The sequence below is a fragment of the Bufo bufo genome, chromosome 5 (genome assembly GCF_905171765.1).
Source record: "Bufo bufo chromosome 5, aBufBuf1.1, whole genome shotgun sequence".
NCBI classification, from domain to species: Eukaryota; Metazoa; Chordata; class Amphibia; order Anura; family Bufonidae; genus Bufo; species Bufo bufo.
In genome coordinates, this window is record NC_053393.1 from 400255227 (window position 1) to 400271363 (window position 16137).

Here is a 16137-nt window from a genome sequence, read left to right on the forward strand (position 1 = left end):
CGGTCCTTCACATTGCATGCCTGCATTAGGCTTCACAGTGAGGAGGCGTGTCTCTCAGTAATCCAATCTGATTGGCTGGCAGGGAGCTGCTGGCTACAGCAAGTGTGTATGGGAAGTGAGGGAAAGCAGTTTTGGCCTCAGAGAACTGGCAGAGGAGCCATCTTGAGAAGGTCCTCATATTGTAAATGTTTAAACAGCTGTAACTAAGGAAAAAACTCAAGGAAAACAGTGGTATGTGAAGAAACTAAAGATTGCTTTATGCATAATGCTCCACCAGCAGTAACATATGCTAAAATCTTCACTGGCACAATAGAAAACGGATCCATCCCCCATTGACTTTCAATGGTGTTCAAGATGGATCCGTCTTGGCTATGTTAAAGATAATACAAACGGATCCGTTCTGAACAGATGCATGCAGTTGTATTATCTGAACGGATGCGTTTGTGAAGATCCATGACGGGTCCGCACCAAACGCGAGTGTGAAAGTAGCCTAATCCAAACCGGGCTTGTCTGAACCAGACCACCAGAGATTCTCTAGCCAGACATATTGGTAAACTGAGAGCTACATGGAATAATCTAAGGCCTCATGCAAACGACTGTATGTATTTTGTGGTCCGCAAAAAATACAGATGACGTCTGTTGGCATTCCATATTTTGCGGAACGGAACGGCTGGCCCTTAATAGAACAGTCCTAGGTTTGTCCGCAAGGCGGACAATAATAGGACATGTTCTATTTTTTTGCGGAACGGACATACAGAAACGGGAATGCACACAGAGTAGCTTCCGTTTTTTTCTGCTGAGCCATTGAAATGAATGGTTCCGCATACGGTCCGCAAAAAACCCTGAATGGACACGGAAAGAAAATATGTTCGTGTGCATGAGGCCTATGGGCGCATTCACATCACCGGGGGCGACAGGTCCTCTGTAAATGTACACAGACAGATTTTATCAGCAGATCCCAACTATTTCAGCAGCATCCACTGCAGTCAACTTTAGATCTCCTGTCGAGGAAAACACAAAAAAAAAAAAGTCTGCTTTTAACTCTTCAGATCCCACGGTTTTGTTCAGAATAAGCAGCAACAAGTGTCTAGTGGCCACAGATCACCAACCACTGTACAGCGCGGCTGTTGTAAAAAGATAGCCGTTTGCCAATACATTTTATTTATTTTTTTAAGAGGAAGAAAAAAGTAAGGGGGGGGGGGGGGGTGAGGAGGATTTCATTGAAGGAGGATGAAGCTATAACATGACTCCTATCACTTCAGAGAGCAGCGGCGCCTGGCATGGTCATGCTCCATTAGGAGGCCTTCACACCCTGTGGATTTTGTTGCAGACATTTCTGCAGCAGAGAGTTCATCTGAACAGGACTTGCAGAAATCCACGTGCTTGCCACCTCTTTCAAACTATTGGAACTGATTTTCAGTCACGGAAATTTCTGAAACAAAAATCGGCAACGCGTGAAAGTGCCGTACTGCCTCATTCACGCATCAGCGATTCACGTGTTCTCCACGGACAGCACACGCACTTATTCATTTTAGGGCTCATGCGCACAAGCACGTATGCCCCAAATAGCGGTCCACAATGCACGTGCACGCCGTTTTTGGACGTGCACCCACTGACTTGGTTCTCATGCACACGGCCATTGGGCGACCGTGGCTGTATTGTGGCCCGCAAACGGCGGGTCGGCAATCCACGGCCGCCGGCCATGTGCACCGAGCATGCGGACCCATTCACTTTAATGTGTCCGCAATTCCGGAGATGCGGAACGGAGTCACGGAATGTTTCTTTCCGTTGTTCGGCACCGCAAATAAATATGACATGCCATATTTTTTTGCAGTGCGGACAGACCACGGACCCATTCAAATTGAATGGGTCCGGCCAACTGCACAGATGTTACCCATGCATTGGGGACTGCACGGAACGGCCGCGTACATGAGGCCTTAGAGGGGTCTTCCCATCTTGCTACTTTGTCCTCACCTGCAGCCAGCTCTGCCGTACAGTTCCTGGTTTCCTGCTGCTAAGGCTGGGCGGGCTTAGGCAGTTTGAGTGAAGCCCGGCCACGCCTCTTTCTGACATCACACTCCTTGCATGCTCGTTCATGTCTCCTATGGCCACCGCTTCTCTCCCGAATCCTTGGGCCGCGCTTGCGCAGAAGACATTTTTTTTTTCACCCAGCCGGCCACTCATTGCAGTCGCGAGAGCTCACGCTGCCGCGCATAGCTTATTTCTTTAGTGCCTGACTGCATACAGGGCATGCGCGGCTCTGTACGAGACGCGGCACTGAAGAAATAAGCCTTGCGCATGCGCGGCAGCGTGCATGTTCAGGACTGCAATAAGCGGCCGGCTGGATGAAAAAAAAATCTTCTGCGCAAGCGCGGCCAATGAATTCGGGAGGCAAGCGGTGGCCGTATCTATGGGATACCATATGACAACAATGAGGTAGGAGGAAAATAATTTTATCAAGAAGGGTGGGAATTTGCTAATACAATATATTTACAAAAATGATCACTGGCACATCATTAACAGATTAAACAGTGATCATTCTGATGGGAATACCCCTTTAAATGGGTCTGTGATCAGCAAGAGATGGTCCGCACCGTAAAAAAAAAAAATATTAAAAAAAATAATAGGAAATGTTCTATTTTTTTTTGCGGTGTGGCGGCACGGACCAAAATCCCACTGATGCGATTCATAGTGACTCCGCTCCGTATCTCGAGGACCCATTCAAGTCAATGATGGCTGTTTGCGATCTACAATATGGCCACGGGGTAAACTGTGCATGTGTATTCATACATTCGTGTTTTAGCACAGAAGCATTCTCTATTTTGTCCCTGTTCACAGATCCATTGCGCCCATTATAGTCTATGGCTCCGTGAAAAACACAGACGCAACACGGATCCTTCACCGACCATCTTATCACGGACACATGAAGGAGACATTATAGTGAGAGTCACCCATCACCTATAGAATGAAGGGTGGTCACTTATATGCCAGTAAAGAGGATCAGGCGCCCCGATTCATAGGAGGATAGGGGGTTGGGGTAAGCCCCCAGTGATCATAGACATCAATGACCTCACATAATGTATACTTTATCTACAAGGTAATGTTCACTGAGGAGTAGCAGTAACATTTATGTGTATACTGATGTAGCAGAGCCGAGTTTCTCATGCAGGTAAATATCAGCCTGGCGTTATGCTACATATTCATAACCGGACTAATAACAAGTCTGGCACTGCTACATCTGCAGCTACTGTAACTACTTCATACTTCCAGCTCCCAGTCATTCTCTGCCAGGTAACACTGCGCCACCGCCAGGTCACAGCCCGCAATGCTGGCGAACTCCGCACAAGTCCGTTCCCTCTCCGTTATCAGCGACGGAATCCCCGCAGCACCGTTCGGGTCCATCCCCACGGACGGTACTGAGAGTGAGACAGCAGCCAACAAACCACGCCCACCTAGGAATGGCGGCAGAACAGACGCCTCCCGAACCGTCCAATCCCCGTGCTCGCTGCAGGGAGCCGTGCTTCTGTTGGCTAAGAGCTCTCGACCAATATTATCGCGAGATTGACGGACATTTTAAAAGCCAATCGTAGTTAAAAGTTGAAATCATGTGATGCGTTCCAAGCTGGAATGCGGAAGTAAAGTAACATCAATTAATTAAATGTTGAATTTTTTTTCTTTATTTGCTATAGCGCCGCGCGCAGTTACACGGTAAAATAGCTCCGTTGCGGAAACGAAAGGTTCACAACTTCTGCTTATCAGTAACGTCTCCACACGGGGGCGGGGTTTGCCGGCATGTAACTGCACTGTAAGGAGTATAACTGCGCCCGGTAGCCATGAGCGCTTCATCGTTAAGTGCGTTAAGAACGCTGTTGAAAACTTACTTAGACACGCCTGGATTTGACCGAGTTATGAGCAAGGTATGACGCTGTGAATGTGAGCTGGGTGTACGGTTACCCGTAGCAACCAGTGGTTTACTGCTTCTGAAGTGCATTCTCCACAGAGATAAAGCTGCCCTGCTTCTCGAATGGCTGACAGCTAGTAATCCAAGCACACACACATGCATACTGGGTTTGGCCGAGCATGCATGTGTTTTCAGTGACAAGAGAGGAGATGTGTCTGGCAGCAGCTTATTTCCTGGAAGTAGCTTTATCCTCTATACCAGGCATGCTCAACCTGCGGCCCTCCAGCTGTTGTAAAACTACAACTCCCACAATGCCCTGCTGTAGGCTGATAGCTGTAGGCTGTTCGGGCATGCTGGGAGTTATGGTGTTGCAACAGCTGGAGGGCCACAGGTTGAGCATGCTTGCTCTATACACTGGATGGAGCTGTAGTTTTGGCTGCTGGAACCACTCAGGAATAGCTGGTGTAGGACGCCCACCAATCAGATATTGAAGAGGTTTCAGGGACTGTAATACTCATGGCCTATTCTTAGGATATCAATATCAGATTCCTGGGGGTCTGACTCCTGGTGTCCCTGTGATCGTCTGTGTACCAAAGCCGAGCACGGCTCCATACTCTGTGTAATGGCTGTGCCTGGATACTGCAGTCTGGTCCCATTCAGTCAGCCACCACAGTGTATGGAGATGTGTGATCAGCAGGGTCCTGGGAGTCAGATCCTAAGGATAAAGATTCAAAATGAAAGTCCTGAGGAGCCACTTGATGAAACGCAGCAGGTCACCATTCTTCAGGATAACAACCTATGTTGTGCTTCTTGTAAATTCCCCAGCTCCAGCTTGTGTCTGCAAGTCCTGGTAAAATTGTCTGTGAGCTGAAAGTTGATGAGGAGCACACAAATAATCTTGGCACCATGCATGGCGGCTTCACGGCTTCCTTGGTCGATACGGTTTCCACTGCTGCTTTGCTGAACACAGAGAGAGGAGCTGCAGGAGTCAGCGTGGACATGAACATTACGTAAGTCAGGATGCTTGGAGAGATTAGAAGTAGGTTTTTGATCTAGTTCATTAGATGTGCGGGCATCAGGGCATAGTCTTAAAGTGGTTTTTCAAACAAAATATGTTTATCACTTAAAACACAAGGTAGGTGACACCTGTATTATCTATAGGTACTCCACTAGAGCAGGGGGTCCCAAAATCCAATTCCTACACACTGTAGGACTGCACTAAGGATGGAGCGGTGCCCAGTATGTGTGTTGCTCCTCTATTCAAAATCTAGGGGGCTAACAGGTTTGGGACCCCCATTCACTGCTGCTCCCATTCATTTCAATAGGAGCCATGCCGCAGTAACCAGCTCCATCCACTACACAATAGACAGATCTGTGCAGTGTCAGTGCTAGAACTGTTCGGGGTGTCAGACCTTTGCTGATCTGATATCGATGATCTAGTCTGAGGATCGGCCATCAAAATCCTGGACAACCCCCCTAAAAGGAATCAGACAGATGTAAAAAATAAAAATAATAATTCTACAGTATATGAAATCCAAGACCTACTGAGAGGAGTCGGCCCCTCTGTAGAAGCCCTAGTACGTATGGCTCTGTAAAAACAGCCAATAATGCATGAGAGCTAAAGTCCAACACTGATCACTTCTTTGTGGGCTACCTCGTATCATATACACATACCTACCTTATGGCTCATTCAGACGGTTGTATTTCTGGGTCCGCATCCGTTCCGCAATTTTGCGGAACGGGTGTGGACCTATTAATTTTAATGGATCTGCATCTGTAGTTCCGTTCCGCAGCCCCACAAAAAAAATCTAGAGCATGTCCAGATAAAAATAGACATTTCTATATAGGGCTAGCCCTGTGCGTTTCACAAAATGTGGAACGCACGTGGCCAGTATCCGTGTTCTGCGGATCCGCAATTTACGGCCCACAAAACATTTAGTCATCTGAATGTATCCTTAGTACGGTTGTGGTGTAATCCAAAAAGTAGTTGGTAACCTAGTGAGCAAATCTGAGACAAGCCTTTGATGTGGCAGAAGGATCCTTGGAAGCACAGTGAGTATAATCATGAATATTCAGCCGCTATATAATGTACGGCGCTGTGCTTGGTAAGCACCTGGGATGCTGTCACCCTCGCCAGAGCACCAGTGAGCGCCTCGGCTTCCCGAAACAGCTGATCAGTGGGGCCACTGGGACTCTGACCCCCGCCAGTGTGATACTGATGACCTATCCTCTGGCTAGGTCATCAATATTCTTTCTTGGATAACCCCTTTAAGGCTCCCGTAGGGCTTTGTTTAAAAGGAAAAAAGCCTTTAAACACACCTGTAGTTGTCTCTATGAACCATCGGATCTGAGACCTAAGAGGCAGACTTGTGAGGTGTTAATGTTCTGCAGATTTCTAATAAGTATTCTTAAAGGGATTATCCCATCTTAGACAATGGGGGCATATCGCTAGGATATGCCCCCATTGTCTGATAGGTGCGGGTCCCACCTCTGGGATCCGCACCTACAAGGAGAACTGAGCGTAAAAAGTTGAAGAGGGCGCATGCGCAGCCGCCCTTTATTCATTTCTATGGAGCCGCCGAAAATAGCCGAGCGCTGGCTCGGCTATTTCCGTCGTCCCCATAGAAATGAATGGGAGTGGTGGCTGCGCATGCGTGGTGCGTTCACATTCACTTCAATGGGAGAGGCGGGGAGCTGCGCCTGGTGGTGGACGGACCTCGAGAAACCCGGGGTCCTCCAGCCACAACTCTCCCCGGCTCCGTTCTCCTTGTAGGTGCGGGTCCCAGAGGTGGGACCCGCCCCTATCAGACAATGGGGACATATCCTAGCAATATGCCCCCATTGTCTAAGATGGGAATACCCCTTTAAAAGGGTGCAAAATGTCTCTAAAATGTCTTCTGCTTTCTTAAAGGTATATGAATGCTGCCAAAATCGGAGAATCCGTTCTCATCACTGCACAAATTTTGAAGCAAGGAAGAACATTGACGTTTGCAACTGTAGATCTGGTTAATAAAGAGACGGGGAAACTAATAGCACAAGGACGGCACACAATACATCTGGGGAGTTAGGGCTTCATGACAAGTGTAATATAGCTATTAATAAAAACAAATTCCCCTGTTCTTCTCCTTTTTTAGTCTACAATGAGGAATTGTATGTTTCCTTCCACATGCTGTCAGAATAATATTGCTCAATGCCTAGGTTCGATCTGACCAAGGACACAACTGCATGGAGTTTGTATGTTCTCCCTTTGTTTGCGTGTGTTTCCTCCCACACTCACACTTATATTGTGAGCCCCACTGGGGACAGCGAGTGATAATGTCTGTAAAGCGATGTGGAATATGTCACCGCTATATCAGCTAGTAAAAAATGGTATTACTTACCGGTAATTTTATTTTATGGAGACCATGACAGCACCACCAGAGAGAGAAGGATCCGTCCCCTCGAGACAGGAAACCTGCAGAATAAAAAGGGCGGACACTCTCCTCCCCTTCAGTGAGTTTTCCAAGTATCGGAGGAAGGCCGCCAACATATATTAGATGTGTAAATAACTTTTTTTTTTTTTTTACACCCGTGCAAAAGGAAGGACACATAGGGAGGGAAAGCCGTGGTGCTGTCATGGGCTCCGTAAAATAAAATTACCGGTAAGTAATACCATTTTTTCCTGTCGCCCATGACAGCACCACCAGAGATTTACTAGAGGAACTCTTAAGGGTGGGATGTAGAAAGAAGGACCCCTTCACCAAAGGAAGAATCCCCCGAAAAGTTTAGGTCTAACCTATAATGTTTAAAGAAGGTAGAGGGTGAAGACCAAGTGGCTGCCTTGCAAATTTTCTCGATTGGAACCGAGGACCTCTCTGCCCAAGATGCTGCAACCGCTCTGGTCGAGTGAGCCCTTAACCCAACAGGAGGAGACAGACCAGAGGATAGATAAGATAAGGAAATAGCAGCAACAATCCATCGGGCGATGGAACACTTAGAAGCAGCCGAACCCTTATTCACTCCCTGAAACTGAAGGAACAGTGAAGAAGACTTCCGCCAGGCAGATGTAGAGGACAGATAAGCTAAAAGAGCTCTTCTAACATCTAGACAATGGAGAGACTCTTCCTCCTCAGTGGAAGGATTCTGGAAAAGGGTAGGAAGAACAATCTCCTGAGAACAGTGAACCCTTCCTTGCTTAGTAACCACCTCTCAAATTCCAGGCCGTTAAGTGTAGGTTCTCCACGGCTGGATGTATCACTGGTCCCTGGCTTAGAAGCCCCCGGGCCGAAGGAAGAACCCAAGGATCGGATACCGACATGGTCCTGAGCCCCGTGAACCAGGCTCTCCTGGGCCAAAAGGGCGCTATTAGAATTACCCTGGCCTTTTCTTCCCGAATTTTCCTCAAAATCAGGGGAAAGGCGCAAGCCAGGCGAAACTTCCACTCCTGGGACAGAGCATCCATCCCACAAGGGGACCCCGACTGGCTTAGGGAAAAGAACCTTGGTACTTTCTTGTTTGAATGGGTAGCAAACAAGTCGATTTCCGAAAGGCCCCAAAGATCCACGATTTTCTGGAAGATTAATGGATCCAAAGACCACTCCCCCTGAGACAGGGTATGACGGCTCAGGAAATCGGCTTGTTTGTTCTCCACACCCCTTATGTGAACAGCTGAAATCGAGGTACACGTTCTCTCTGCTAGCTCCAGAATAGAGAAGGCTTCTTTCATAAGAGCTCTGCATCTCGTTCCTCCTAGTTTGTTTAAATAGGATACTACCGTCCTGTTGTCTGAAAGAATTCTTAAATTCCTTCCTTTTATTTTTGAAAGTGAATTCCTCATAGCTAAGCCTACCGCCATCAGTTCCTTTAGATTTGAGGATTGAATTCTCTGAAGGGAATTCCAACGGCCCTGACAGGAAGAACCTTGAATGTGGGCCCCCCACCCCCAAGGACTTGCGTCCGTAGTCAGGCAAACCAAATTTTCGATCTTCCACGGGGCCCCCTTTGTGAGATTTTCTTTTTCTAGCCACCAGGCTAGTTCCTGGATAGTCTGGGTAGAGACTTCCAAACTGGCGTCCAGTGATTTGCTCTTCTCCCAACTGGCCAGAATCTCCCACTGTAAGGCCCTGGAATGAAATTGTGCCCACCTTACTGCTGGAATACAGGACGTGAGGGAGCCCAGGACTGACATTGCCTTCCTTATGGATGTCACTGGTCTTTGGGTTAGATTTGTAATCTTGCTTTGAACGGTCTGTATCTTCTCTATAGGCAAAAAACATCTCTGGAGAGAAGAGTCCAAAATTAAGCCCAGGAACACCTGTTTCTTTAGTGGATGGGATCTTGATTTCTCCTCGTTTATCATCCAACCCAGCTTTCCTAAAATGGTACGGACCTCTAGAACTGCTAGACTGCAAGCCTCTTCTGACTGACCTATGATTAAGAAATCGTCTAGGTAAGGGATAAAAAGAATATCCCTTTCCCTTATGTGGGCCGCCATCTCTGCCACCAATTTTGTGAACACTCGGAGCCATGGAAAGCCCGAAAGGGAGAGCCTGGTATTGAAAATGTTGAAGATGACCGTCTAAAAAAAACTGCTACCCTTAGGAACTTCTGATGTTCTGCAGAACTGCCATAAAGCACTGAGGGTATAAGAGATTGATCGCTGATTTTATCGTTTCCATCTTGAATTTCTTTGGCTGAAGAAAGAGGTTTAGCTTCTTTAGATTTATGATGGTTCTCCAGGAACCGTCTGGTTTTTTGACAAGAAAAAGCGGTGAATAGAACCCTTTTCCTCTTTCAATACCGGGATTAAAACAGATTTTTCTACTAATTTCAACACCTCTTTTTCCATGATGGATCTTTCCTGCATGGAACAAGGAACTACGGTGGGTAAGAATCTGGCAGGAGGAGACTGAAGGAATTCCAGATAAAGGCCTCTAGATATGGTATCGAGTACCCAAGGGCTCAAGGAAAACTTCCTCCATTCTAATGCGAAATCCTTCAGTCTGCCCCCTACCGGAGTGCTGGCGTCATTGTTGGTCTGACTTCTTTTTATCCGAGGAGGGCTGGCTAAAGAAAAAATTTCTGCTCTTCCTTTGACCCCTAAACCGGTCTTCTCTAGGTTTTCTATCTTGTTCCTGGTTTCCCTTAAAGGGACGAAAAGAGCGACTAAACCTGCTTTTACTGGGGAAGAGCTCTGAAATCCGGGAAACTTTCTCTTTTTGTCAGCCGCCTTATCCAGGAGGTCATCTAAACTAGGACCAAAGAGGTACTCCCCCTCCCACGGAACTCCGCAGAGCTTTGTCTTGGAGGCAGTATCGCCACTCCAATTTTTTTATCCACAGTGCTCTCCGAGCCGAATTGGATAGGGCTGCTGACTTAGCGGCTAGTCTGACCGAGTCAGCAGACGCATCCGGCAAAAAGTCAGCTGCTTTTTAAATCGTAGGGAGGGAGGCCAGAATCTCCTCACGGGGACTCCTGTTTTTTAGTTGAGTTTCTAATTCAGACAGCCAAACAATTAAGGAACGGGCAGTACAGGTGGAGGCTATACTGGGTCTAAAAGATGAAGTTGATGCCTCCCAAGGTCCCTTAAGGAAAGCGTCTGCTTTTTTATCTAGAGGATCTTTCAATATACCGGTATCCTCAAATGGCAGGGCCGTCTTTCTTGAGACCTTGGAGATGGCCACATCAATACGGGGAGCCTTATCCCAGGAGGCAGAGTCCTCGTCTTTAAAGGGGTATTTGCGTTTGAGATTTTTGGAAATAAACACTCTTATTGGGTTTCTTCCACTCCCCTTTAATCAAAGCTGCTACATTTTTGTGTACTGGAAAAGTACCATGTTGTCTGGCCTCTAACCCCTCGAACATAATGTCCTGAAAGGAACGGGGCTCCCGAGTCTTTAAAAGCTTCTCCGTATTTTCCACAGGGAAACACGGTCTCTGCCCTTGACCTTCTTCCTCATCAGGAGAGGATTGATATGAGATATCAGAAAGTTCAATTATTGAAGAAGGAAAATCCTCCTCTTCTTCTGAAAAAATGGGATTTCGCCGGGTCTCTTTACGAATAGGCCTCTGTTCCTTTTTAGCGGTTAAGGAGGAGTTACCCTCTGACCGAACCAAAGCCTGTAGACATTTATAAAAGGAAGGAGATTCTTCTGCAACCGTTTTGTCTATACAGGTCTGGCACATCTTTTTATCCCAGCCAGAGGGAAACTCTACTTTACACAAAACACATTCTCTATTCTTCTTTTTGGCCACCACTTTCCTAGGCTTAACCTGTAAATAAACAGTAATGCCTATCAGTACAAGAGTATCTAGGTCATAAGACCCACACTCACCCCTTCAGAGGTACCGGAGCAGGAGGGACAGCAGGCTCCTCAGAGGGCTTGTCTTCCTCCACGATGCAGGCAGCTCAGCCAGGTCGTAAACAGACACCGGCAACGACCATCGCGCTCCTTCTCCTAGGACGCATGCAGATGACGTCACTGCCGACGCTTACGCCGGTCACATGACTACAGGAGCGCTATCCGGCACTCACTGCCGAAGCCTCTCCTCTTCCTCCCCCTGGTGGCCGGCGTTCCATCTTCGCAGCACCTCCATGGAGGTGCCGGCTTTCCCCAGCTCCAGCACACTGAGTACCCCCTCCGGAGTTCAGCTGTGCCTCTGCTCGGCCCTCAGCGCACCTCGATGCCGCCAACTTCCAGGGACCGCAGAAAGAGGGATCTTGTTGCATCCATGCTGCAGGCTTCCCACCAGAGACAGGAAACCACACTGAAGGGGAGGAGAGTGTCCGCCCTTTTTATTCTGCAGGTTTCCTGTCTCGAGGGGGCGGATCCTTCTCTCTCTGGTGGTGCTGTCATGGGCGACAGAAAAATAATAAATACTGTGTAATAAATACCTTTCAGGAGTGTATCTTTGGATGGTGGCGCTAAGCGTGTAAACTGGTAAAATACCAGAGTGTTTCTTTAAACTTCAGTTGCTGCTCTCCTGTTGTTTTTTAAGAAACTACAAACTAAGGCTCCATTCAGACGTCCGTATCCGTTCCACAATTATGCTGAACGGGTGCGGACCCATTCATTTTCAATGGGGCCGGAATGGATGCGGACAGCACACTATGTGCTGTTCTCCGCATCCGCACTTCCGGAACCCCAATTCCGTTCCAGAAAAAAAATAGAACATGTGCTATTCTTGTCCGCAACTGCGGACAAGAAAAGGCATTTTCTATAATGGTGCTGGCGATGTGCAGTCCGCGAAATGCGGAACGCACATTGCCGGTGATCGTGTTTTGCGTATCCACAACGTCTGAATGGACCCAAACATAATGCTATGCAACTCCAGCAGTGCTGGAAGTTCAGGACGGGAGCTGCGCTGCAAGCCCGGAGTGTGACACTCGCTCGTGTGAAACCAGCCTAAGGCCTGTCTGTGATGGGAATACCCTTTTAAAAGACCGTTGCTAGGGCTTGTCTGTCTCCAGGTACTCAAACAGAAGACAGAGGGGCGGTCCTTCACACTGCATGCCTGCATTAGGCTTCAGAGTGAGGAGGCGTGTCTCTCAGTAATCCAATCTGATTGGCTGGCAGGGAGCTGCTGGCTACAGCAAGTGTGTATGGGAAGTGGGGGAAAGCAGTTTTGGCCTCAGAGAACTGGCAGAGGAGCCATCTTGAGAAGGTCCTCATATTGTAAATGTTTAAACAGCTGTAACTAAGGGAAAACTCAAGGAAAACAGTGGTTTGTGAAGAAACTAAAGATTGCTTTATGCATAATGCTGCTGCAGCAGTAACATATGCTAAAATAGATTTTTTTGATGAAAACATGACAGTCACACTTTAACGGGATAGCAGCACATCACAAACGATCCAACGCTGGTGGATTTTTTGTGACTCATGCTGTGATCCCATTTATGTCTATGGGGTCACTGCTCCTCTGCGATCCTGGCCGTATAGCCCTAGCCTAAAACCTTTCATGCCTCATATTCACTGTGGTCATGCAGTAGAAGATAAAAATCCAGTACTGCAAATGTCTGATCATAGCGTTTCCTAGAGGTACATGTAAGGCTACTTTCACACTGGCGTTTTGGTTTCAGTTTGTGAGATCCGTTCAGGGATCTCACAAGCGGTCCAAAACGGATCAGTTTTGACCTTAATGCATTCTGAATGGATAAAGATCCGCTCAGAATGCATCAGTTTGGCTCCGCTCCATCTCCATTCCGCTTTGGAGGCGGACACCAAAACGCTGCTTGCAGCGTTTTGGTGTCCCGTCTGACCAAACTGAGCCAAACGTTTTCACTGACAATATGGCACAATAGAAAACGGATCCGTTCCCCATTGACTTTCAAAGGTGTTCAAGATGGATCCGTCTTGGCTATGTTAAAGATAATACAAACTGATCCGTTCTGAACAGATGCAGACGGTTGTATTATCTGAACGGATGCGTTTGTGCAGATCCATGACGGGTCCGCACCAAACGTGAGTGTGAAAGTAGCCTAATCCAAACCGGGCTTGTCTGAACCAGACCACCAGAGATTCTCTAGCCAGACATACTGGTATACTGAGAGCTACATGGAATAATCTAAGGCAGGGGTGTCAAACTCAAATTCATCGGGGGCCGCATCAGCAGTTTGGTCACCCTCAAAGGGCCGGAAAACTTACATTTACTTGGCTTGGCCCTTGGGGATCTCGGACGCCACTTCCACACTTTGGCCGGGGGCTCGGTGGAGCTGATGAGGTGTTTTATCCTAATGAGAAAGATTTCATAATAAGTATTTGGAGAAGGTGCAGAGGGATAGCAGAGCAGGGAGAGGCTGGTGCTGCTACTAGGGGGTCATACCATGGGGGAGTAATAAAGCCCACCATAATGCCCCCCCCAGTAGTAATAATTCTCCTTATAATGTGACAGTGCAAAAAATACCCCCTTGTAATGCCCCCATTTGAGCTAATGTCCTCATAGTGCCCCCATAATGTGCCAGTATAAAATACCCCTATATAGTGCCCCTAGTAAATGACCCCATAGTGCTCCACACCCTCCTTCCTCCTAGTGCCCCCCATAATGTACCAGTATAAAATGCTCCAGTAGATGCCCTCAGTGTCCCCCATAATTTGCAAGTATAAAAAATCCCCTTCTTAGTGTCCCCCGTAGATGACCCCATAGTACTCCTCTCCCCCCTTCCCCATAGTACCCACTATGTGTCCCAGTATAAAATTGTACTGTACAGAGAGCCCATATAAAATACCCCTTCTTTGTGGCCTCAGTAGATGCCCCTATAGTGCCCCCAATCATGTGCCAGTATTAACAGCCCCCCCCCCGTGCCAGTAATAGTAGCCCCCTATGCCAGTAATAGCAGCCCCCCTGTGCCAGTAATAGCAGCCCCCAGTAATAACAGCCCCCAGTAATAACAGCCCCTCTGTGCCAGTAATAACAGCCCCCAGTAATAAGAGCCCCTCTGTGCCAGTAATAACAGCCCCCAGTAATAAGAGCCCCTCTGTGCCAGTAATAACAGCCCCCAGTAATAAGAGCCCCTCTGTGTCAGTAATAACAGCCCCTCTGTGTCAGTAATAACAGCCCCTCTGTGCCAGTAATAACAGCCCCCGCCAGTAATAACAGCCCCCCCTTTGCCAGTAATAACAGCCCCCAGTAATAAGAGCCCCTCTGTGTCAGTAATAAGAGCCCCTCTGTGCCAGTAATAACAGCCCCCGCCAGTAATAACAGCCCCCCCTTTGCCAGTAATAACAAACAGCCCCCCCTTTGCCAGTAATAACAAACAGCCCCCCCTTTGCCAGTAATAACAGCCCCCGCCAGTAAAAGTATTGTACATAATAAAAAATAAAAAAAAAAAAACATACTTACCTCCATGTCAGCGATGCGATGCAGGCCTCTTCTGGCCTGTGTCCCACGCTGTATGGCTCAGGCAGCGCAATGACGTCATCGTGCCGCCTGCGCCGGCCTCTGATAGGCTGCCGGCCTAGTGCCTGCAGCCTATCAGAGGAAGGGAAAGGGACACGCCTCTCCCTCCCCTACCGCAGCACAGACAGGCATCTGTATCGCCGTCCTGAGGACGGCGATACAGATGACTGGAGATGAGCGCTTCCACAATGGAAGCGCTCATCTCCCTGTGCCCAGCCGCCGCCGCCAGCTCGCTCGCTGCGCGGGCCACATGACGAGGTCTGGCGGGCCGGATTCGGCCCGCGGGCCTTGTGTTTGACACCCGTGATCTAAGGCCTCATGCAAACGACTATGTATTTTGTGGTCCGCAAAAAATACGGATGACGTCTGTTGGCATTCCGTATTTTGCGGAACGGAACAGCTGGCCCTTAATAGAACAGTTCTATGTTTGTCCGCAATGCGGACAATAATAGGACATGTTCTATTTTTTTGCAGAACGGACATACAGAAACGGGAATGCACACAGGATGGATACGGAAAGAAAATATGTTCGTGTGCATAAGGCCTATGGGCGCATTCACATCACCGGGGGCGACAGGTCCTCTGTACACAGACAGATTTTATCAGCAGATCCCAACTATTTCAGCAGCATCCACTGCAGTCAACTTTAGATCTCCTGTCGAGGGAAACACACAAAAAAAGTCTGCTTTTAAGGGTCCATTCACACGTCCGTTGTTTCTTTCCTGATCTGTTCCGTTTTTTGCGGAACAGATCTGGACCCATTCATTTTCAATGGGTCCTGAAAAAAATCGGACAGCTCAATGTCTGATTTTTTTTCAGGACCCATTGAAAATGAATGGGTCCAGATCTGTTCCGCAAAAAACGGAACAGATCAGGAAAGAAACAACGGACGTGTGAATGGACCCTAACTCTTCAGATCCCACGGTTTTGTTCAGAATAAGCAGCAACAAGTGTCTAGTGGCCACAGATCACCAACCACTGTACAGCGTGGCTGTTGTAAAAAGATAGCCGTTTGCCAATACATATATATTTTTTTTTTAAGAGGAAGAAAAAAGTAAGGGGGGGGGGGGGGGTGAGGAGGATTTCATTGAAGGAGGATGAAGCTATAACATGACTCCTATCACTTCAGAGAGCAGCGGCGCCTGGCATGGTCATGCTCCATTAGGAGGCCTTCACACCCTGTGGATTTTGTTGCAGACATTTCTGCAGCAGAGAGTTCATCTGAACAGGACTTGCAGAAATCCACGTGCTTGCCACCTCTTTCAAACTATTGGAACTGATTTTCAGTCCCGTAAATTTCTGAAACAAAAATCAGCAACGCGTGAAAGTGCCGTACTGCGTCATTCACGGATCAGCGATTC

The 16137-nt window shown here is 47.9% G+C and overlaps 2 protein-coding genes across 4 annotated transcripts in view; one reads left to right on the forward strand and one right to left on the reverse strand.

Annotated features, from left to right (window-relative positions):
- Window positions 1-3437, reverse strand: part of TDP2 (tyrosyl-DNA phosphodiesterase 2) — a 36459-nt gene extending 33022 nt beyond the window's left edge. For 2 of the 3 annotated variants that reach the window (XM_040432892.1, XM_040432889.1), the window contains exon 1: window positions 3265-3437. In XM_040432892.1, the coding sequence (XP_040288826.1) occupies window positions 3265-3402 (138 nt within the window). In that variant the 5' untranslated portion in view covers window positions 3403-3437. Of the gene's footprint in view, window positions 1-3257 lie in introns of all 3 variants that reach the window. The other variant, XM_040432891.1, reaches the window with a different exon arrangement.
- A 210-nt stretch (window positions 3438-3647) lies between these two features.
- LOC121001713 (acyl-coenzyme A thioesterase 13-like) lies at window positions 3648-7170 on the forward strand. Its single transcript, XM_040432897.1, has 3 exons — window positions 3648-3917; window positions 4727-4911; window positions 6813-7170. Exons 1-3 carry the CDS (start codon window positions 3834-3836, stop codon window positions 6967-6969), a joined length of 426 nt encoding a protein of 141 aa, XP_040288831.1. The 5' UTR covers window positions 3648-3833; the 3' UTR covers window positions 6970-7170.
- The last annotated feature ends 8967 nt before the right edge of the window (window positions 7171-16137 follow it).